Source organism: Stegodyphus dumicola, chromosome 4 (assembly GCF_044657685.1).
Source record: "Stegodyphus dumicola isolate Sdum_Otavi_A_Nest chromosome 4, ASM4465768v1".
Lineage (NCBI taxonomy): Eukaryota > Metazoa > Arthropoda > Arachnida > Araneae > Eresidae > Stegodyphus > Stegodyphus dumicola.
The window spans coordinates 70,475,087-70,500,549 of NC_140771.1; the positions used below are offsets into that span (position 1 = coordinate 70,475,087).

A 25,463-nucleotide genomic window follows, 5' to 3' on the forward strand; every position below is an offset into this window, starting at 1 on the left:
TATAAAAATGAAATAAAATGAAGTTTCTCTCTTGCGACGCCCGAGTCACAGACCGCTCTTCTTGATTTTTGGTAAATATCATTTTTGCTTGTTCTCCTCGATATGGCCTGTAATAGCGAACCACAAAATTTCTTGGAATGCTACCTTCAGGGATTATGATAGCGATAATGATTCTACTTATTCGAATTATTCAAGAAAAATCAACTACATCCAAAGATATGCCAGTAATTGCGCTTCAGATGACCCGGCGCTTCAAAGTGTAATTGTTACTCTAATTTCTACTAAGAAAAGTAAATCTCAGAGAAAAGAAAAGAAAACCGCAGGAAGTCCTAAGAAAATAGCCGATAATACTAAGAAATTCAAACCCACCCCTTCAAATTTTGTAGCAGTAGTTAACAAACGCAGAAACGTTTTTCCTAATTTAACAAAAGCTATCTCGCAAGAATATCTTAATACTCAGTTTCCAACTAACCCAAAAGATCTCGCACTCAAATTAGAAAACGAAATCGCCGATAAATTAAACTGTATTAAGTCTATGAAGACATTTACCTCCACACCAGCTATAGAAATACGTCTAAAGTTACAAGAAGAAATTCAACAAAATCAGTTAATTTTAGCAAGCATTCAGAAACCTCCGGAGCTCGCAAATTCTAAAACAGATGATAAAACAATAAATCAGAACGATTGGCAAACTCCAAAGAAAACAGCGAAAATTACCGAGTCTATCCCACCACCAGATATTCCGCAAAATAACATATTTGAATCTCTGAACGAAAATAACGAAGCTATGGAAGTTACAGATGAAACGCAGACAACTATAACACAGAATAACCCAGAAAATACTCGTAAAACGAAAATTCTCCCATTAGTCATTCCGGAAAACGATGTTGATTAGCCTGAAATAGGCAAAATGCTAAGGGAAATATGTAAAACGAATTTGAAGTTACAATCAAAGCCCGATAGATTTTCCTTTACACTACCACCGAAGTCGATTAGAAAGCTACCAGTTGATAAATTCAAGAAAGCAGAGATTAATTTTCATATATACCAAATTTCCTCAGCCTCTTCAATTATAGTTAAGAATATCCCAAGATCCTTTACCGAGCAAGCAATTCACGCAGACTTAGAACGCAGAAGCTTCCCTTTATTAAAGTAAAGCAATTCACGAAGAAAACAGAAGACCAAATTATTCGTTTACCTATATTTTTCCTTGAACTAAAAAGAAATTCTGCAGGAGATAAAATTCATCAATTATACAATATGTTCGGATTCAATATTACAATAAAAAAATATCAGCCCAGAAAACGCCCAATTCAATGTTTCAATTGCCAGGAGTTCGGGCACTCCCAAAATAACTGCTTTAAAAAGGTCAGGTGCTGTAAGTACGGACAAAATGGCAGATCCAATACCTGCAAATTAAAACCAGATGAAAAACCAACTTACATTTCCTGTCACGAAAATCACGTTTCTTCTTATCGTGGTTGTAAGGTATACAGAAAAAGATTCAATCATTTAGAGAAGATAGAGAAACCACAACAAATTCCCACTAAAGGTGACTTTCCCGAATTAATTCAAGCTTCAGCCCAAACTAATCAAGAAATGCCTAAAAAACTTTACAGTTACAAAATTATGCAGAAAACCCCGCAGAAAATTTAGTAAAAATCATTAACATTTTCAAAGATCAGAAAACCCTTGATCTCATGAAATCAATAACCACAATAGCTCAGTGTGTGAGTGATTATGGCAAACCCTCTCGGGCTATCTGCCTAAGGGGAGGGATGCCTTCGTGGAGGACTTTCTAAGGGAAAATGGCTTGTATATATCCACAATAGCTCAGAGAATTAAATCAGCTAAACGAAATATGCAGAAACTTTGTCTAGCTTTTCAAGTCATCGAGATTATTTTGAACTTTGCAGATCAAGATTAATTCGCGACTTCTCTCAAGACAACCATAGCCGAGCGGCAGAAATCCTCAAGCTGCAGATCCTCACATCGTGGATTCGGGTCACGCTTACAATTTTCGCCAAAAGAAGGCGCCATGTTTACTTCTCTTCCAGAGACTCTGCACTAGGTACAAAAAGTACGTTCCATCTTACTGGATTCAACTCATCATCAAAGATACCCTATTTATAATATATTGGTAAAGGCCGCACTAGGCCGATTGCCTCTTAATTGCATTATGACATAGACATATTTATAAAAATGAATGAAATGTATAACGCTGTTAAGGGAACTTAGCGTAGCGCCAGAGTGTCACTATAGTAAACAAACATAGTGAAATTTAAGGAGTTCATTTATTCGATTGTTGTTTAGTCGCTATCGGCGAAGTAAATTTAATTCAATCCAATAGGTTTAAATGAAATGCAAGAAAAAATGCGTATAATTTAATATTCCGTACAAGGAAATCTTGTGTTGTAACACATCAAATTTTTTCTTATAGTATAAATGTTTTATAAGCAGTGTCTCCCCCCCTTCGTGCAAAGCTTCCTAAGTTTATCTCAAGAATATTGCTTCCTAATCAGCCTACGTTAGTGGTCTCAAACTGGCGGCCCTCGGGCCGCATGCGAATAACTTCTTCGAGGTTACAGATTTCAGAATCGAACTGATCAAAAAGCCTTTAAATGCCAAGCTGTCGTAAGAGATAAAAAAGTTTAGAAATTTACATACAAATATATGTATTTTCATTTATGCGTGAAAGAAAATTTTACAAGTAATATTTAAATACAAAATTAAGTCAATTCCTACTTAGGTCAACAGAGAAAAATTTTAATTTAGTTGCTTTTTATGGTACTATTCGGTTTTGAGGGCAGTAAAAAATCGCCCAAACTATTGTTGATGCCAGTGCTGCAAAAAAGGATTTCGGCAACCCTAATACAAGAAAGGAAGTATAATAGTAAATAACTATCTAAGATTAATGTTTTAATTTAGATGAAAGGTTCATTTCATACAATACTTTTTTATTATTATAATTTATATAAAAAAAGGCTAAACATGACTGAATGGAAGCATAAGCGTAAATAACTATTTCAGGTTATTGCTATAATTTATATAAAAATTGCTAAACATAACTGAATGGATGCCTGCATCGCTATTTCGCTACTGAGTTATTGCTAAAGCATAATTTCATCTGGTTGGTTGTTCAAACATAATTTTCTATAATGAATGATTCTTTTTCTTTGAAAAAAATTATCGGTAAACTGCAGAATCGCCCACTTATTTGTTTGCCGCTTTATACAAGAGTAAAAACAATTGGATTTTTGTCAGTTTTCTTTTACTTTCAGTGGCGTAGCTAGGGTGGGGCAAGGGGGAAATCTGTCCTCGGGCACAGCATCCAAGGTGCGCCAAATTGATGCTACGAAATTTTTTAATGAAATGTTTTCCATTCTTGGCACACAGAAACAGGCGCAAATTCTTCAGTTGTCGATATGTACATAAATCAAGTCAAGGGTGTAGGCAGTGCCATTTTTGTGCAATTCTGGGATTTTTTTTTTTTAAGTGAAAATAGGTTGCTGTGTATATGTGCAATTCTTAAAAACTTGTCAAGCAGTGGATGATTCTGCACTTTACACGAAATTCTGTTGCAGACTTTTCGTCATGGGCGATTCCCACATTGTTAAATCCATAGGATATCAAAAAAGGATTTAAAATCAAAAGAGGATTTTAAAATTAAACTAGTATTTCAATGGCGTCTGAAGAAATATAGAACTATATAAACTTACACAATCTGAAATCAGCACGTACGCTAGATTTGGCGCGCTGTTAAATGGGTGCGTTTGCTAGATTTGGCGCTTTTGCGCATACATTTTGCAGCAATTTTTTTACGGTCTTCAAAACGGAATAGTACCCTTTTTATTAGCAAAAATTTTTCTCGATTACAATACTTACTTTTATTTCATACAAGGAAGTAAAGAACTTATATTAACCTATATATTCTTATTTAAACAATACCTAAGTGCAGTATATATATATTTCAAATCAATAAAATCTCCCTATGGCAAGCTTATGAAAAAAATCAATAATCATCTAAATTTTCAAACTACAGACATAATATGCGCTATAAATCTAAATGTAAAAAGCAAATACAAACAAACGCTTCACGCTATCAAAATTGATCATTTTTTAAAATATCAACAACTAAACAATATTTCAACTAAAACACATAATGTAAACAAGAGTTTGTCCGATGAGTTCACCGAAAAAATTCGAAATTATCAATGAAAAATGTGGCATACGGGTATTGTTAGCAAATGTATCATTCGTATTCGAACAGCAACCGCATCATTCGTATTCGCATAGAAACTGCATCATTCGTATTCGCATAGCAACCGCATAATACGTATTCGAATAGCAACCGCATCATTCGTCTCGAATAAACCGCATCGTACGACAGATGCGAGTAACGAAATGAATTTGTGAGTACCGAATCGGTACTTCGAGTCAACCGATGTACCCGTTACTCGGTAACGAATACATGCGGTTTGCTCCAGCTCTAGTGCTCAACTCGGTAGGATTTTCTTCTGCCAGTGGTTGAAAAGTGAAAGTGGAAAAGGGATGAAGGAGAGGATATTTCGTGTAAAAATTTTGTGTGGATTTTAGTGATTTTTCCGTGGGTTCAGTTGTACCAAATTAAGGTATTTTTGGTAAGTTATTTTAAATATAAAATTTAGGGAACTGTTATTTTTTCTCATTTCATTAACATGTATGATTGATATCAAAGTTGACCTAATAATTGCTCGTATAATGTTAAAATAGTGGATATTTATAATTTTCTTGCCTAAGAAATTAATAATTCTTGTTCTGAAAAAAAGTTCATAATCGTTCTTCGATGGTAAAAAAATAAATATTTGAACACGGACTTACAGTATATATATATTTCCTTTAAAGTGTCTGACAAATCGTGACATTTAATATTGTATTTTGTTGAAAAAAATTTTCAATGGTTTTTCTTTCAACTGTGCTTGTAACTTATCGAAGTAATTTTTGCTTTATTTTAATTAATTCAGCTGATATTTTGTAAAAGTCAAAAGTAGTAATTTTAAATTTCTTTCTGTCTATATGGTCTCACTGGACGTACACTTTTATTTCCGGAATCTTATAACAAAAAATTTAAATGCATGAAATTAATTCATAAACTTAGATTTCTTTGACTTTTGCTTCCATGTAGGCTTCTTTTTAAATGAAATGTTCTTACCAAAAATAAGCAAGTATGCTGTTTAAAATTTGATGTCTTCTTTTCAATGGAAAAGTAATATCCCTGAAGATTTCAAATAAAGTTGAGACTGCAAATAACATCGTCTGAAATAAAAATACATATATTTAGAACTTTTTTTTTCTTGTTTAGAATTAGTAATTTCTAAAAAGTTTTCTGTGTGAATTCTGTGATAAAATTTTTTTTTTAAATTTTGTTATTTTATCATTTGATATGTCACTAAAAAATCATGGATTAGTTTTTAATTTCCAGCTGGAAAAAGGGAAATGTGTTAGAAATGCCAACTGTGGAAATGCTTAATTTTAAGAATGTAATTGTTTTTAATTTAATAAAATATGATTAAAATTGAGAAGACTTGGGAAACGTTAAACCATGAAAACTGTCTTGTGGAATGAATACAAATGTAATGTAATCAAAAATATTAAAGTAATTTAAAAGTGAGCTACTCATAAACTTATTATGAGACTTTATTAATCATGTAGATTACTAATTCCAAATATTTTTAATTTGATCTGGTTGAATATAATGATTCGAATGAAAGGAAAAATTTGTTAATGGTGAAAGAACAGAAATTTTTTTCTTTTCTTCTCTTCTTCTAAGCAAAATGTAATTTCTAATTCTTAGAGTAGATAGAGTATTGTTTAATATCGTATGTTAGGAAAATAGTTTTTAGCAAGAAGACCCGAAGAATAGTTTCAAAAACTTATACTCCTTCCCAAAGTGGAACATGATAGAGAAGAGATAGATATGGCTATATGTTGATCCATTTTACCATTAATAAACATAAAGTGATGGTTTTAGTGCTCAGTATAAATGAATCAATATTTACAGCAAAATTGGAAAAAATAAAATAATTCCAAAATTTTCCTTAAGGCATTGACTTTGACTTTGTACATAATGATATAAATATATGATACTGATATTTGTCCAAAAATATTCAAAACACATACTTATGTCAAGCTTTAAAAACCTACTGCATAATATATTTGTCTATAAATGAAACACACAATTCAGAGACAAAATATTTCTTATTACAAATTATAATTTAAATTATCAATAGCCCCATAAATAAGCCCATAATTTTAATCTGGGTAAATCCCTTGCCTATTTTAAAAATAGTAATAACTTCCTGAACTGTGTCATTTTGAGACTAATCCATGTCTTAGGACTCTTACATAATGCTTGAAATGTAAATGGAACTAAAACTGAAAAAAGCAATTATAATATTACAGCATTATTAATTATCCAGTCAAATGCTTTGAAACTAAAACTAACTCATTCTGAATTAAGATTTCATCATGAACACAAGGTATTTGCTTTCTATGTCTTGCCCTAGATAGACTGCTGCTTCTCTTACCGAAATGCTATCAAACATGTAACTGTCCTGGAACAGATACAATTGATGTACCAAGTATTTGTGGCCGCAAATATTCATTGAAATAAAATGAAATATTAATCTGCTTCCTGTCAAGTTTGCTCTTTATTATGGATTAGCATATCAGTATCTAAGTAATCAACACTCCTACATCATTTTATATGGTTGATCTTTACAATATGGTAACTGGTAGTTTGGCGACATTTTGGAGGCGATAAAGGTTACTACCTGGAACTTTGGTAATAATGTGAGCAGTACTCAGTTCCGATTACGCATTATTTTGTGTGAGGGAAATGAGAGATCATGGGATATGTCATGTGATATTAATGGACGAATTACGGTTCTTTAATCGGAAAAGGGGGGAAATTGGGGAAAAAATCTGGAAATTTTGTATTTGGCTTTATTCTGTGTTGTGTGAAACAGTGTTCGTGAATTTTTGGATCCCGTGGCCGTAACTAAAGTGAATTTGAAATGGGTATTTATGTATGTATTAATTTAATGTATGTGCTCATTTATATTTTAAGTAGTGTTTTTGAATTTAATTATATTTTAATTAAATGATAGTTATTTTGTGAATTTTATGTTTGTAGGAATTTGGTATACGTTTAAGTTGAAGTAAACGTGCATGGAAATAATTTAAATATTTGATACTAAGTATTTGTAATGCTTGCGGTATGAATTCGTTGGTGACGTGTATAATGTAATAGATGATTTAGAGGTAAAAGTTTTTGGATATTTTATTTATTTTATATGTGGAAATGTTCATATTTGGAAAGGGTAAATACTTTTTCGCGATCAGGTAATTTCACATATGTTCTTTTTACCGGGTTTAAAGATTGAGAAAATTGTCATGTATTTTTGTGAAATTTTTCTAATTTATGAGAAAAAAGCAGTGTACATGGATATAGTGAAGAGTGTGCGCAATGCCATTTTTGTGCAATTCTGGGATGTTTTTTTAAGTAAAAATAAGTCGGGTTTATCTTTGGATTATGGTAACTTGGCGATTTTTTGGCGAAAATTTGGTGACCAACTCTGCTACAGCAACCCTTTATTTTTTTTCGCCGCCATTTTATCTTCACGAAGTAAATACATGTTTCTTTTCTTTTTATTTACTGAACACTTTTTCCAACAATCTACTAGCCGAATTACACTTATGCTAGAAATTTTATGTAACAAAACTGCTTAATCATGACAAATATTAACTGCAAAATTGGGGAAAAGTGCACAATCGCAAACTCCTTGCGCATTTTTCAGAATAGCACATATACATAAACCATTTACACGTCGACTTATTTTTACTTTAAAAAACATACCAGAATTGCACAAAAATGGCATTGCACACACTCTTAACTTTATCCATCTACACTGCTATTTTCTCATAAATTGCAAAAATTTGCACAAAAATGCAAAAAAAATCTGTGAATCTTTAAACTCGGTAAAAAGCACATATATGAAATTACCTGATCGCGAAAAAGTATATACCCTTTCCAAGGATGAACATTTCCACGTATAAAATAAATAAAATATCCAAAAACTTTTACCTCTAAATTATCTATTATGTTATAAACGTCACCAACGAATTCATACCGCAAACATTACAAATGGTTACAAATACTTAGTGTCAAATATTTAAATTATTTCCATGCACGTTTACTTCAACTGAAACGTATACCAAATTCCTACAAACATAAAATTCACAAAATAACTATCATTTAATTAAAATATCACTAAACCATGTACATGTCGACTTATTTTTACTTAAAAAAAATCCCAGAATTGCACAAAAATGGCATTGCACACACTCTTCACTATATCCATGTACACTGCTTTTTTCTCATAAATTAGAAAAATTTCACGAAAGTGCATGAAAATTTTGTGAATCTTTAAATCCGGTAAAAAGAACATATATGAAATTACCTTATCGCGAAAAAGTATATACCCTTTCCAAAGATGAACATTTCCACGTATAAAATAAATAAAATATCCAAAAACTTTTACCTCTAAATTATCTATTATATCATAAACGTCACCAATGAATTCATACCTCAAACAAATGGTTACAAATACTTAGTGTCAAATATTTAAATTATTTCCATGCACGTTTACTTCCACTGAAACGTATACCAAATTCCTACAAACATATAATTCACAAAATAATATCGGTATACGGGACGATACAAATTTCCAGATTTTTTCCAGATTTCCCCCCTTTTCCGATTAAAGAACTATAATTCGTCCATTAATGTCACATGACATATCTCATGATCTCTCATTTCCCTCACACAAAATAATGCGTAATCGGAACTGAGTACTTCTCACATTATTACCAAAGTCCTAGGTAGTAACCTTTATCGCCTCCAAAATGTTGCCAAACTACCAGTTACCATATTCCAAAGATCAGTCAAAAGCATTAATTGACTGGTGTGTAAATGAAGTAGTAGTAGTAGTAGTAGTAGTAGCCATTTTCTGTAGCCATTTTCTGGACAGTCTGGAACTACGGAGGATATTTTTTACTCTTATTTTTGTAAATTTGTGTGGCAATGCCGATATACAGATTCGAGTTCAGATAATTTTAAGAAGTTTTTGGATGCTGTTAAGGAACTTTGTCTGCCTCAGACTGAAGACTTTAAAAAAAAAAATTTCTTAATAAGGTAAGTGGATATTTGCTTTGTATACTGCTTAAATGCATAAGAGGTTTTTCCTTTTTTATGTTATTTTATTGTTTGATTTAAAATGTAGTTTATTGAGATTATGTATTTTTTGTTTGTCTCTACTGTAGAATTGGGTGCTTCTTTGAGTTTTTAAGTGAAAATATATCAATGTGTACATGGACAAAGTGAAGGGAGTGCACAATGCAAGTTTGTGCAATTCTGGTATTTTTTTTTTAAGTGAAAATAGGTCGATGTGTACATGGATACCGAGTTTGTGCAATTCTTTGTCTTGTTATTTTAGCTTTGTGTAGCGTCGATTTTTGGCACTTGTCTCTACAGGCAGTAGTTCTAGTCTTAAAGTTGTTGCGGCCAAGATTAATTTCACGATAGAAAGCAAGTCTTTCATTTGATCCCCTCAGATGTTCAGCATACTTAAATAGATCATTGTGAAAGTTTTTTCTTATGCCGATGGATCATCTTCTGTTTTCTAGATTTCTTGTATTCCTCAACAGAGCATCTTCCGTATATCCCAGTCTTTGAGCAAACTCCACTTATTTTCCACAGTTTCCAGTTCGGCCATGTTTTTAGATCTTAGTTCTCCCCTGAGTGAGGACTGGAAATTTTGTTCAATTGCCTCATTTTTCAGCTTTTCACAATCAAACTTTTTTTGCCTCTCTCCCTGTATCTCTCGGGTGTTTGAAATTTTGGCAAATAGTTTAGCAATAACCAAAAAGGGGTCGGAATCGCAGATAGTACCTCGATAAGTTCTGACATCCTGGATATCTGAAGAATGCCTAGAATTAATGAATACATGATCAATTTGATTCCAGTTGAGCACCAAGTTATCTTGTGTATTCTCTTGTGGCTGAACACAAGTGCTTGAAATTATCATGTTGTGTTCAGCAGCAGAAGTACTAGTCGTTATCCATTGTCATTAGTACTCTCATGTAAGCCATGCTTTCCAATTGTTGGTCTAAATTCATCCTCTTTACCCAATTTAGCATTCATTTCTCCCATAACAATTGTAATGTCATGCTTGGGACAAGATCCATATAACAGAAAGTTCATAAAAAAATTTCCTTCTCTTCCTCTTCCTTGTCCTCTGTAGGTGCATGTCCATTGATAATACTATAATTAAAAAACTTTCCCCTTAGCTGAATTTTGCAAAGTTGGGGTGATTTAGGAACAAAATCAATTACTAAGTGTTTTAAACTTTTGTTCAATAAAAAAATACCAGTATCAGAAACATGTTTTTTCATATCGCAGCTATAGTAAACTGTGTGGTTTCTTTTCTCAATGGTACCTTCCCTAAGCCATTGCATTTCCTGAATGGCAAGTAGGTCAATATTATGTTTGTCAAATTCTTCTATAAGAAATTGCAGTCACCCTACTGTAGTACAGTGTTCGGACATTCCAGGTTCCAAAGCGAAGGGTCTTTAGGCCATTTCTAAGTCGTTTTCCAGTAGAAACAGTCCGGCTAATTCTCTTTGGATTTCTTAACAGTTAAATTTTTTACAGGCTGGGTTAGTTGGCCTCACGCTCAACCTTCAACCTGGAAGACCAGTCCCCTGATATAATCCCCAGAAGCAGGGTGCCCGGCTATACCCCCAAATGCTGGGCACCTATTTTAGTCGCCTTTTATGACAGGCATGAGATACATTGGGACTATTCTTTTGCACCCGGTCACCACATGGCTGTAAACAGATTCTCACAGCATCATTTATAGGTGCGATATGCACCTCACAATTTTGTACAGCTTACATCTTTTTAGACATAGAGTAAAGCAGAAAGCGAACTCTGCATACCTAGAAATAAAGCAAAGTAGGGAAAAAGGGCTTTGTGATAACATCAGTGAAAGCAGAAAGTGAACTCTGCATACCTAGAAATAAAGCAAAGTAGGGAAAAAGGGCTTTGTGATAACATCAGTGATATTTAAAGTTTCATTCCTTTGTTTCAGTTGTGAACTCTGCAACTGGATAAGAACCATCCACAATGAAGGAGGATTACATAAGCAAGCATGAACAAATTAATTTGGAAAGATGCTGTTTAGAAAAATTATTATGAACAATTTAGAACAGAAAGAGGAGTTAACAAAATTAAAAGGATTATTGCTAAATTAATTTTATTGGTTTTTTTTCATACCTTATATATCCCCCACCTTCAAAAAGAGAAATTCTTTTTTAAAAGAAAGCAATAGAGGGTTCACAGAAGGAGAAAAATGTGATTTTGGATTAAATTTGTGGAAGTAAAAAAACAAAATTTTCCAATTAAAAGAATATGCGTAAGAATTCTATAGGATAGTAACTGAATTCTTCCATTGAACTGATTGATACTGCTTTTTAATCATTAATCAATTAATGTGCTGCAAAAACTATACTGGGATTTTAAATCCAGAAAATATCATCATTTTGGCTTTGAGTAACATTTTAATTTTATGAAGTAGTTACTCAAATACAATTATTGTTGAAGATGTCAAAAATAATCAACTTAAATATGAAATCCCACTAAAAGGAAACAAGCTAGATTTATCATATACATGTAGAAAATTTTATGTATTAAAATTTTGATTTCTTGTGAACAGTACTTCAAGTCTGACTGATCAATAAAACCTTTTGAATATTACACCACGTCAAGAATGATCTACTTTACCAACTCCTGAGAAACAAAATTGCTTATCATGTATTTCTCATTACTGCTGTGTTGTAATATGCAAATACTTCTTTCTTGGAGAAATGGGTTAAACTTTTGTTCATCTCTTGACAAATCCCAAATTATGAACATCAATTTCAGTTTGGAAAAAAAAAAAATCTGATTAAAGGGAAAATATCTTCACATTAGGAAAAGAGCCAAACCAAATAGGTGATGCCTAGCACGAAAAAGAGACACCATCTTTCTTCTTCTTTTTCTTCTTCTTCTTCTTTTTTTTTTTTTTTTTTTTTTAAAGTATGACTTTAATAGAAAAGAGTTGCAAAATTTTCTGATTATTGGAATATGTAAAAAAATGATAAATGAAGGTGCACCAATAATCAATATCAGCAGAAGGCAAAATCAGTAGTATGGTTATAAAATTCAGAGAATATTCAAGAAAATGATCAGTTCTTGAATATGAAAAGATTGTTCTTGAATATGAAAAGATTTCAGTATTGAGAATTCTGGACATGGCATTCAGCAGTACTTGAATGATAGAATGCCCTAAGGCCTGATGATTCCAACTATCAAACAATGTACTGCATATTTTAATGTATTATAAAATGAAATATTGTGTTCATATTTTTTAGATGCATTATTTCAGTTAGTATATAGTATTTTTCCCCACATAATGAAATGTATGTGGTTTAGTATATAGTGTTTTTCACATATGAAATGTATGTGGTTATCTACAAAATAGAAATTGCATGAAAAATGTATTTGTCATAGATACGAGCAGTTAGGAAAACAATAAAGCAGTTTATATATATATTTATAATCTAGCATAAATGTCAGTATGTGCTTGTTTGCTATTTTTATGTCATTGGTAGTCTGAAAATCTATTAAATTTGATTTGATATTTCTGTACTGTTAATATGTACAATGTGTTTTAGCTATTTTATATTAGTTAATTACTAATATCCGTTTCTTTTTTTTTTTTTTTTTTTTTCTTTTAGGATAATTTGTTTTCTTAAGCGTCATGATTGATGATGAGTCGTGCTGAAGGAAAAGCTGAAGTCCAGGTAACTTGTCCTGGTCACGCATTTCCCTTCAGCTCTGCTACACCACCTCCCCATCCTCATATTAGCCAGTGGTGTCGTTTCTCAATACCAGAGCGTCTTCCTCTCAAGCCATTCAGGCAAGATAGACTCGCTCGTTTACCATTACCCCCTTCAATTATGGCTACTAGCAAAGTTACTAGCATGACTGGTGCTGGTGCAACACCCTCTTCAAATGTACTGAATGAAAAACGCATTGGTGACATAGATCCTTTTCAAAAGATTCAGCTTCTGGAAAAAAATTTGGCTTTTGTAAGAGAAAATCATGCAATTATGCTTAAAGGTTTACATGAGGAGATTGCAGATTTGAAACAAAAGAATAGAGGTAAAGATAATATTATTTCGATGAGTAGATGTTGTGGTTATGTGCTGTTATATTAACCATCATTTTCCATTTTGTTTTGCAATTAAAATTATTCTTGCACATTATTAATGACTTATTTAATATTAGGCATATCGCTGATTAACAAATTTCTTAATGTATAATAAATAACTTTTTAGCTCAAGCCTAAAATTTTCTAACTCTTAAACATGTGTAATATAACCTTAGTGGCCTGAGCATGAGAGTGTTCTGTTTATTAAAGTGTCTTTTCAAAAATCAAATTTAAATAAACATTGGTATTGTTAAAAATATATTTAAGATAATAAACTATATAAAAGAAACATTTAATTAACATTGACTTTGTTTCACCTCAGAATATGGTATCGTTTTTTTTTTTTTTTTTTTTCCTTTTTAAGCATTTAAACTTTTACCACATTTGTGCTGGCTGAATTTTATTAAAACTCTTTTTGTGTTCTGTATAACATCTCAAAAAATTTCGTGTGATCTTGTATTTTGGTAATTATGGTAATATCTAATGTGAATCCTTAAATTTATTGTATTTGGGTCATTAGGAATCAAAATACAGTAAAAAACCATTTTTTGTGTGGGTAATTTTAACAATCAATAATGTTTTGAACTTTAATATTGAAGTAGTATTTAAGTATTTGTTTAGAAAACAATCCTTAGATAACTAAAGAAAACTTATTAAGGTGCCTGTCTTCTTCAGTGGCCTGGTCGAGTGAAAACTATGGTGCTGAAATTTGAGCTTAAGAAAGTGTAATTTTTTGCCAAATGTTATAAGCATGCACAAAAAAATAAATAAATAAATAAAATAAGAAAGAAAAAATTGCTGTGGTGAACAATAATTCATTCAACATATATATAACATAAACTATTTAATATGTAGATACAGAAGAAATTTAACACAAATTTCATTTTATTGTATTATTTAATAATTTTGTAATTTATTGTGGTATTTAGAAAAAAAAAATATTATTATAGTATTTAGTAAAATAAATTGTAAATTTTCTATCTTATTTAATACAAATTTTTTAGAAATTTATTTAAAAAATAATGTACATAAACATATTGAGAAATTAAGTTTTTATACAAACTCTTTCTACTGACAATAGCAATTACTGTTAATAATACTTCAAACACATTATCATTTCCAGTTTGGTGCAAAAGTTTTGCATTACCTCATGGCTAATATATCTACTCAAATGGCTAAATATATCTAAAATTTTAATGATTAAAAATATTATCTAAATATATGATGACCTTGACATTTAATTGTAAACATAAATTTAAATTCTGTTGACAAATATATTTATAAAACTACTAGATAGCCCGGCGGTCATACGAAATGATCGCTGTTCTAGATATTATAAATTGATTATAAATAGATGATTGTTAATGCAAACAAATCTTCATGTCCCCCTCCAACACGCTTAATTTGCATTGAGTTGTAAACCATTTCAAAAACAGATGATTGCTAATGCAAACAAATGTTCACATTCCCCCTGACATGCTCAATTTGCGTTCAGCTGAAAATTCAGTTAAAAATACAATGTCGGAATAAAATCGGGCAAAATTTTAAACTCTTTACGCAAAAGGGTATTTAGCATAGGAGTTTGGGTAAATCTACCTGATCAGATGTACTACACACAACTCATTAGTTGGTTTCGTCTCCTTTAATTTCTCAACGTTTCCAAGTTTCTAAGTAATTCATATGTAAATATAGTTAAATGCATAATAAGCAACAATTGTATGAATAAAAATATTTAAATGTTCTTAAATACCATGATAATTTAATTAAAACAATGATAACTGCACGTATGGTATCAGTGTATGTGGACTATTTGAATATCGTGGCAACTTCACCCCATTGTCTAGTACAGTTAGGCAAAGCAACCAATAAACTATCGGTGACAAACAGACACTTAAAGTGCGTATAATGAATATTTAGCAAGAATTGTTCGTACTGGAAAACAGTCTTTTTAAAAGGTGTTGTAAAGCACAGTATGAAAGATTCGTACATAAGGAAGTAGTAAAGTAGAATTTTTAGAAAATTTTTGTGTAAATCAAGGATTAGAAAAAAAAAAAATTATATTAGAAGAATTGTTTCCATACATTTTATAATAATGCAGTTACAAGTTTTAAATAATACTAACAAACCTTCATTTTTAATACCTCTCAGAAATACTCATAGAAAGTTAATTACATGGGAATTAAAAATAAGCCACAATATTTAACACAGGGATGGGCAAACTTTTTCGGTCGCAAGCCAAAAATCGAAAAAAAAAAATTAAGTTTGGCAGACCAAGATAAATTTTTCTAAAATTTAAAAAAAATATACAAGTACAGTCAAAAGTCTTTAATCCGGACTCGTCGGGACTTCGGCGATTCTGGATTATCGGTTTTTCGGGATTATAGATCATCAATTTAAATCTGGTAAGATGGCATGCAGAAATTATAAAATTAAAAATATGAAACTGTAATTTATGAAATAAAGAGCAATTATGATATAAAGGGTATCAAAATTTACAAAAAAAAAAGCTCAATATTTATTTGTTTACACTTTATTAAACATTTCTTTCAACGCACGCATGTGTAAAGCATACATTACGCATAATCGAAATTAGAAAACTGCAACCAGAAAGCTATTTGATGTGTATTCGTGATATTTATAACGACGAGGAATTTGATTTTAATCATATCAAAGACAGAGTACATCGAGATGAAATACTACATTTAGTAAGGAATTATAAGCCGAATGAAATAAAAACATCTGCCCTGAAGATAAGGATGGTGCTGACAGATCAACTTCCAGTTCATTGCGCACCAAGACGTGGCCCTCCCTTTCCCCGCAGCAGAGTAGCGTGAAATTGATAAACAGATTTCGGAATAGTTAGAGAAACAAAGGTATGCCTTTATCCATTTTTTGCAGCAATTCCACTTTTTGTTTGATGGACATTGAAACATGCTTTGGCTTTGTAGATTCTTTGGCAGCTCCAGAATCAGAAATTCTTTTTGACATTGTTTACCTCGTTTGTGAAGGGGGCAGAAATTGAACTCCACACTCATCAAAAGATCGATGCTACCTTTCACGACAACACTTTTTATTCCTACTCACTATCATATACTATGATACAGAAAAACTAGCAAGATTAAACAGCGACCTCTTACGGCGGGCAATCGATGGCTTAACACACTGGGCCCCCATGACCCCGTCATCAGCTCAGCTAGAAATATAAACTAAAATATAATGCAACACATAAAAATTAAACAAACTGTAAATATAATTATAAAACATGGAAAAAAATAATTCAATCAGTCATTTATGGGAAGTCTGACCAGTTTACGTATTGGTCTTTTCATTTCACCCGATGCAGTTTTTAAGTTGACCTTACTCTTTGGTCAGTTTCCTTATAAGTGCAAATTACTTTTGCCATCTTCCACTTGAGTGGCGGCAAGTTCTCATCCTTGATTAGCACCAAGTCATTCACACGTAAATCGGCACTGGGAAGTTTCCACTTGTTGCGCACTTGCAACTGAGTTAAGTAGTCTTTTGACCACGATTTCCAAAATGATTGGGAAATCTGTGTGACTAATTTCCACCGTTCACGGATGGGAATTTTCTCTTTTGTTACATCAGGCTCAGGAACACTTCTTAACTCAGAACCGATAATAAGGTGACCCGGTGTAATGACAGAAAAATCATTTGGGTCCTCAGAAGCAGCCACTAAAGGACGGGAGTTAAGTATGGCTTCAATCTCCACTAGACACATTGAAAATTCTTCTTGTGAGAGGATCTGCGATCCTATAACACGTCTCATGTAAAACTTTATGGATTTAATGGCAGCCTCCCAAAGGCCTCCAAAATGAGGGGCTGATGGAACATTCATTGTCCATTTAACGCCTTCGTTGGTCAAGTAAGTACCAAGTGCCTCCATCGTACACGCTTTTAAATAATTCTTTGCACCGATAAAGTTCGTTCCACAATCACTGAGTATTTCAGCAGGCTTTCTTCGTCGTCCTATGAATCGTTTCAGAGCTGCAATGCATGCCTGAGCACTAAGGTCACTAACAAGTTCTAAATAGACGGCTTTCGTTGCAAAGCATACAAACACACATACGTACATTTTCAGTGGTTTAACTCCTCTACCACGTCTAGGGCTGATCAAGAATGTACCTGAAAAGTCAGTTCCGCATTTAAGAAATGTTCTTCCGGGATTCAATCTCGCAGAAGGTAAATCAGCCATCATTTGTTTCGAAAACTCAGAGCAAAATCTGGTGCAGATAACGCACTTTCTTATTTCTCTGCGTATGGCAGTTTTTGCTCCTGTAATCCAATACTTTTGTTTCATCGCAGAGTTAACTAATTGTACTCCTCCATGCATATAATTAAGGTGATAAAATGTCACTAACAATTTTGTAACAGGATGATTCTTAGGCAATATTATTTGATGTTTCACAGAGTCTGGTAAGCTGGCATTTCTTAAACGTCCTCCTACACGTAGTATGCCACTGTTGTCAAAAAACGGATTTAGAGAAATTAAAGAACTTTTCTTTAACACTCTCGCTTTCTCTAAAGTAGCTGTTTCCTTTTTATACTCAGTTCTTTGGACTAGTTTGATTAGAATATCATGCGCTTCTTTTAGTTCACTTGTTTCTAAGAAAGGAGCCAAAATCCTATTCCCGCTCACATTTCTTATAAACCTTAAGCACCAAGCAACAACTCTCTGCAACTTACTCCAAACTGAAAATTTGTTCCAAAGCTGCTCAACTAATTCCAACTGAACTACAAAACATTTCACAGAATTTTTTTTGCTCTCTTAATGTTTCCGCACCGTCTACATTTGGTAACCCTCTAACCCAATGTTTAGGCCAACTCTCAAAACCTTTTCGAAGCCAAATTGGACCTGACCACCATTTTTCATCCAACTTCTCAGCCGAGATTCCTCTAGTAAGCAAATCTGCGGGATTATCGTCAGACGGACAATAATACCAATCACTTGGACTCGATCTTTCCTGAATTTCCACAACCTGGTTGGCAACGAACTGTTTCCATCTCTTCGCACTTCCCTTCACCCAATGCAATACAATACAAGAATAACTCCAAAATACTATTCTTCGAATTTTATCCTTAAAAACACTCTTAAGGTAATTTCCCACTCTAGCACCTATTACCATGGCCATAAGCTCCAACCGTGGCAGCATTAGTTTCTTTAACGGTGACGCTCTACTCTTCGGCATTATAAAAGATACTCTGTAATTCCCATTATTCTCACAATATCTAAAATAAACAACAGTTCCGTAAGCACTTGGTGAAGCATCGCAAAACACATGTACTTGGGATTGCTCATTCTCACAATCCAGAAAACAATATCTCGGAATAGTAACGTCTATCAATTTTTCAATTTCTTTACACCACGTTATCCACTTTTGCTGCAAGTCCTCTGGCAATTCTTCGTCCCAATCACACGTTTTCTCCCAAATTTCCTGTAACAATAACTTTATACGTATCACAAATGGCGCAATCAAACCAATAGGATCAAAGATTTTTGCAGCTGTCTGTAAAACACATCTTTTAGTGCGTCGCAGCATTTTCCACGAATCCACCAAACCCTTCACCTCCAACGACAACTCATCTCTATCAGGATTCCAATTCAACCCTAGGACTTTCATTTGTTGAACTCCCACTATCTCACTGTCACTAAGTCCATTTTCTATCCACAATTTTTCTAATTCTCTACTGTTTGACCTCAGTTTCCTTAAATTAAATCCACCACTTTTTAATATTGATACAGCATCCGACGACAACTCAAATGATTCTCTCACACTGTCTCCATCATAGTATAAATCGTCTACGTAAAGTGATGAATTTAACATTTCAAATGACTTCGGTTTACTTTCCTTATATTTTTTTATATGATGCTTTATCGTAGCACTCAAAATGAAAGGGGAACTTTTACATCCAAAGGGGGTAGTCTTTTCATTCTCATAATTTTATATTCTTCACTAGGGTTATCTGAACACCAAAGAAATTTTAAGAATTTTCTATCTCTTTCAGAAATTTTTATTATTAAGAAAGCCTTCTCTATATCACCATTAAATGCTATTTTGTAATTAGAAAATTTTAGAATCACATCAAGAATATTTAGATTTAAATTTGGGCCAATTTCCAAAAAATCGTTCAAAGAAAGATTACCTTTAGATTTTGAACTGCAGTTAAAGACTATATGAACTTTAGTTGTTTCTTTATCTTCCCTAATAACTGCTCTATGAGGCATAAAATACTCATACTCATCTCTACCACATTCCTCAATAACTCCATTTTGTTTTTGGTCATTTATTATATCCCTATACTCATTAGCAACCAAATCATTTTTAGAAAAATCCTTTACTAACTCATCAAACCTCCTTTTAGCTAAAAAATAATTATTTCTCATTCATCGTAACTAAACTTCCATAATAAATCAGTTTCATATCTCTCATTCACGAATTTTAAATTTTTCTCAAATTCATCTATCAGCGTTTTATCAACTACATTTAACTCTTCCTTTTCTTTAATTCCTAAAGCATCAAGCTCCCATAATATCTGAACATCTGAAGCAGTTACACAAAAATTCGCTGAAACTGCAGTCTTAACATTTGGCTTGTAAACATCTTGACTTCCCTGTAAAGCAAACCCGAAAATCGTTGGCACGCAAGTAATTTCCTGGTTTATTTTTTCGAAAGCTGAAGCTTCAATAATCTGCCAAAACACATCTGCCCCAATTAATATCTCAATGGTTATATCACTGTCACAGCAGTCGGCTAAGACTAATCCGCGGGACTGCATAATATTTTGTACTTCTTCATTTGGAACAGAAACAGATGCTGCTGTAATAGTATCGGACACTAGCACTTCAATTTGAATATACTGATTAGGGTTGTATCTACTAGATAATTTTAATTCTACTACTTCGTATAATTTCTCAGTAGGCTTTGCTGAGCCAAAGGAAAAAACTGACAACCTTTCCTTTCTCATTGATTTTAATTTAAAGCAATTGGCAAGGGCATTCGTACACCAGCTTCTTTCAGAGCCATTATCGCATAATATGTGCGTCATTTTATTCAATTTTGTTTTATCAACAGAGCTAACGTATACACTGCACGTGAGTAACAGCACAGAGGATTTTTGTATTCGGCTTGACCTTGATACTGAAGCATTGCACTGAGTTTGTTCGGCGCCACCGTTCTCTACTTTGGAAAGAGGTCTATTTTGTTTATAAAAATGAATCGTAGAATGATGAGCTTTCCCACAGAAACAATTTCTGGCTCTACACGTTTTCGCATTACATTGCGAAGAAAAACATTTGAAACAAAGGTTATTTTGCTTAATAATTTCAACACTCTCATTTACTGAAAGCCTTTTAAAATTAGGACAATTTTGTAACGGGTGGTTTTGATTAGTTTTACACAAAATACATGTTTGATCTTTTGCTCCAGATACATATGCATTAGAAATATTTTTGTAATTATAATTACGAAGTTTATTAACATTATTTCCATCGCCTCTTTTATTATCGTTACCTATAAATGATTTTGCAAAAAGGGATTCTGGTTTTTGTTTACCTTTTGATAACAAATAAATATCGCATTCACGACCTAAACTTTGGGGTTGAAACCATGTCTCTCCCTGTTTAACTGCTATATGGGTCTTTAATTCACGATCAAGTTCACTGAATATTTTATCCGAAATCATAAGATCACATAACGATTTAAAATCTTTTACATTTCTCAACTGACAATAATATTCAAAATTTGCACTTAACCTTAATGCAAACTGTACAAAGTTCTCAGATGACAATTTTTGCGTAGAACGAAAATTATTTAAGCACTCTTAAGGGGTTGGTTGAAATTCCTTTAAAATCATGGATTTTAGTTTATCGTAATTATTAATATCTTCTTCCTTCACATATACCCTTAAATTAGTGACCTTCTCTCCCAAAATATTTAATAGGATTTCTGCTTTTAAATCTTCAGGTACTTGTTTTGTCCTAAAAGCCCTTTCAATTGCTTGAAAAAAGAGATTAAAGGATTCTGCTTTAGTAGATACAGAAATTGTTAATGTTTTTATACTTTTAATTAAATTTTCCATATTTTGATTTGAGTTGTCCGTCTCAACATTTGGAGTTTGTAGCACGTCTTTTCTAATGTTAGCTAAAGCTAATTCCGCCTCTAACTGAGAAAGTTTTATTTTCTCTAACTCTAATCTAATTTCGTTTTCCGGTTTTTGTTTCTCAATTTGTATTTTTTTTTCCTCTAGAATATTATCAATAACATTTTGCACAAATTCAGCATCATTTGCACAAACTTCTGAACTTTCTATTAAAGTTTTCAAAGTAACAATTTTCGCCCCGTTTGGAATTACTAATCCTAATTCCTCCGCGATGAGCGTCAACTTGTCTTTTTTTAATGACTTAAGCGACTTCAGACTCATCTTAATTCAAAGAAAAATACAACCTTGAATTGACAACTAGAACACAATGAGTACAAAAATGAATACAATCAAACTCAACACAGACACTATCAACTCAGATTATCAAGTAGGAACACCTCAATACACATCACTAATAAACAGAATTTAACACTAAATATTATTACAACAAACCAAAATTACTCACCACAATCTACACGATGGAACGCCTTCACTTTCGATTTCTGCGCAACACATATTCCCATATCGCCACACTATTTTTTCTCACAAAATTCGATTATACACATTATTACCATCACATTCTCACCTAACTCCACTTCCTGACACCAAAAAATGTTTACCTCGTTTGTGAAGGGGGCAGAAATTGAACTCCACACTCATCAAAAGATCGATGCTACCTTTCACGACTACACATTTTATTCCTACTCACTAACATATATTATGATACAGAAAAACTAGCAAGATTAAACAGTGCCCTCTTATGGCGGGCAATGGATGGCGTCACAGACATAATCGAAAGTTCAAGCTTACTTTTATAAAATTGCTCTAACGGTCTGCAAAAAATAATAAGCCGGATCCAGTTCGAAGATTAAGAAACAACGCAATCTGCAACATTAACTGAAATAGATAATTAAATAATTTTAGCTTATACCGTCCGTTATACATTAAATGCTCATGCATAAACGTATTATGCGCATGTGTAAAGGTATTATGTGCATGCGTAAACACACAATGCATTTACGCATGCGCAGAAAGTTTGTAGCTTTGAGGTCTGGATAATAGATCATTCCGGATTATGGACATCCGGATTAAAGATTTTTGACTGTATTACAATTTCAATATGTTAACAAGATGAATGAAATTGCGATTTCATTTAAAAAAGTTTCTTATATTGAGGCTCGAAGTGAAATGTACTAATTTTCAAGAACAAGGCTAAACGCTCATCTCTGTCTACTTCTGAAATAATTCTTTCTAAGGTTCATAATTGAAAACACTCTTTCGCATAGTTGAAAACACTAGTTCTAAGGTTCATAGTTGAAACACTTGTTCACATGTATAAGATGAAGCAAACATAGCATTGATTTTCTGGTCGTGAGATATTAAATTTGGGAAACTTAACTTTCGATAATGATTTGTAAAACTCTAACTTTGGCATATTTAAAAACAATTGCTTGAGATGATTGTTAGATTGCAACTCAGTTAATTCTAGCTGCAAAACTGACCTCACTGCTTCACAATTTACATTGAAAGACATGGTAAAAATATCCAGTTCTGTTCAAATGGCACTGAAATCTGTGTTTGAACTCAAAATGCAGTTTTCTCAAGCCATCTTTATAATTCTTAAGCTTCTCTTCATTTATTGAGAGTATTGAATTTAACCTCGGGAAATGAGACAAGAAGTCCGAAAGCCATTCTATATCTTCTAACATTTTGCACTCCGCAGAACACTGTTTCTCATGGAAGAACGATACAAAATTATCTTTCAGCTGCCAAACTCGCTCAAAAACGCATTTTGCACTAAGCCGCCACACTTTTGTGTAGAACAGTAGTAAATTAGACTATTAAGTTTGAACGGACTGAAGAAAATCTCGAAATTGCCTGTGAGTAAGCCCACAAGATCAAATAGTATTTGCAAGCTTCACGACTGCATCAAGCACGGGTTTCATCTGTGTAAGAGATTCTTACATAGATAGGCTATTTCAAAGTTAAAAGCTCTTCTTGAAATTCATGAAAAATATCACATCCTATTGTAGTTCTTTTTTAAAGAACACATGCAAGCCAATTCCTCAGTAATTTAAGTTCTCATCAATACCTCTTATAAATAACACTAATTGAGCAGTATCATTTATATCAGTGCTTTCATCCATAGCTATGGAGCAAAATTTAAACTGTCCTATCTTTGACTCTAATTGTGATGTCAAATTTTTATCAAGTCGCCGCTTTTCGAGATAAGCTTACATTTTGAAAATTATTTTTCTTGTCTGGACATAAAACATCACAAACTTAGAGCATGCATTGTTTAACGAATCCTCATCACTGAGAGCTTTTACCTTCTTAAAAAAATTTTGTTGGCCTGATAACTTTTTACAAAGACTTCTGCATTGTGTTTTCTTTCATATTCGGACTTGCTTCGTAATTGAAATTTTCTGATGCTTAGATGTGAAATGACGGGAAATGTTATATTCTTTTAAGACTACTACAGCTTCACTGCAGACACACTGGTTTATCTTTTACAACTGTAAAAAAATATTTCTAGATCCATTCATCATTAAAAGCACGTCACTCTGAATCAACTTTATGTTTTTCAGTAGCCATTTTGGGGTTGAAATATTTTATGAATAACCCAAAAAGCACTAGATATGCTATACTTTTAGTTAATTTCACCACTATTCACAATGATGCTATATCTCTGCAATCTTTCCGTACGCAATCAATAATATTAGAACTTGCACCAAAAGAAAAAGGCCGCTGGCTGGAGCTTAAAATGTGCAGTCTGCCACACATGAGGTCTAATTCATTTATACAGTCAAAAGTCGTTAATCCGAACTTGTCGGGATTATCGATTTTTCCGGATTATAGATTATCAGTTTAAATCTGGTAAGATGGCATGCAGAAATTATAAAACTAAAAATATGAAACCGTAATTAATGAAATAAAGAACAATTATGATCTAAAGAGTATCAAAATTTACACTAAAAAAAAAAATATTTATTTGGTTACTTTATTAAACATTTCTTTCAATGTAAGTTGTTTAAGTTGCTTCGTTTTATGTGATAATACTTTCTCTTTAATTCTATAAACAGACATAATTTCTTCTTCAGTTGCAAAGCTCCGCTGTTCAAGTCCTATAATTGCTGTGTCGAGAATACCGACTAATTTGTCACCTGAAATTTTTTTGTTTTCAATAACCTCTGCGTCACTTTTTTCTTTATCGGAAGTGAATTATAATGACGAGGAATTTGATTTAAATCATATCAAAGACGGAGTACATCGAGATGAAATACTACATTTAGTAAGGAATTATAAGCCAAATAAAATAAAAACATCTGCCCTGAAGATAAGGATAGTGCTGACAGATTAACTTCCAATTCATTGCACGCCGCGGCGTTCTCCCTTCCCCCTTCCCGCCGCAGAGCAGTGTGAAATTGATAGAGAAATGAAGAATATGCCTTTATCCATTTTTTGCAGCAATTCCACTTTTTGTTTAATGGACTTCGAAACATACTTTCGCTTTGTAGATCCTTTACATATTAGTAAATATATATCGGAAATTCTATTTGACATAATCGAAAGTTCAAGCTTGCTTTTATAAAATTGCTCTAACAGTCTGCAAAAAATAATAAGCCGGATCCAATTCGAAGATTAAGGAACAACGCAATCTGCAACATTAACTGAATTAGATAATTTTAGCTTAGCTTATACCGTCCATTGTACATTAAACACACAAGTGTAAACATATTATGCGCATGCGCACATGCATATTTGCAGACGTAAAGGTCGCGCAGAAAGTTTGTAGCTTTGAGGTCCGAATTAACGACTTTTGACTGTACTGGATTCCCATATGTCTGCTACCCTAGATAAAAATATCACTTGTTGGTGCTAATCTACAGCTATAACTAACAAAGAACTGCTTTAAAAACACTACCGATTGAAAGCTGTCTATGCTTGCTA

At 32.7% G+C, this 25,463-nt stretch overlaps 1 protein-coding gene across 1 annotated transcript in view; it reads left to right on the forward strand.

The window, feature by feature from the left end:
* The first annotated feature begins 4,516 nt into the window (after window positions 1-4,516).
* The window catches only part of LOC118182637 (uncharacterized), a 45,177-nt gene continuing 24,230 nt past the window's right edge, over window positions 4,517-25,463 (forward strand). Inside the window, exons 1-2 of the mRNA XM_085815066.1 lie at window positions 4,517-4,640; window positions 12,880-13,306. Of these exons, the coding sequence (XP_085671192.1) occupies window positions 12,910-13,306 (397 nt within the window). The 5' untranslated portion in view covers window positions 4,517-4,640; window positions 12,880-12,909. The remainder of the gene's footprint in view (window positions 4,641-12,879; window positions 13,307-25,463) is intronic.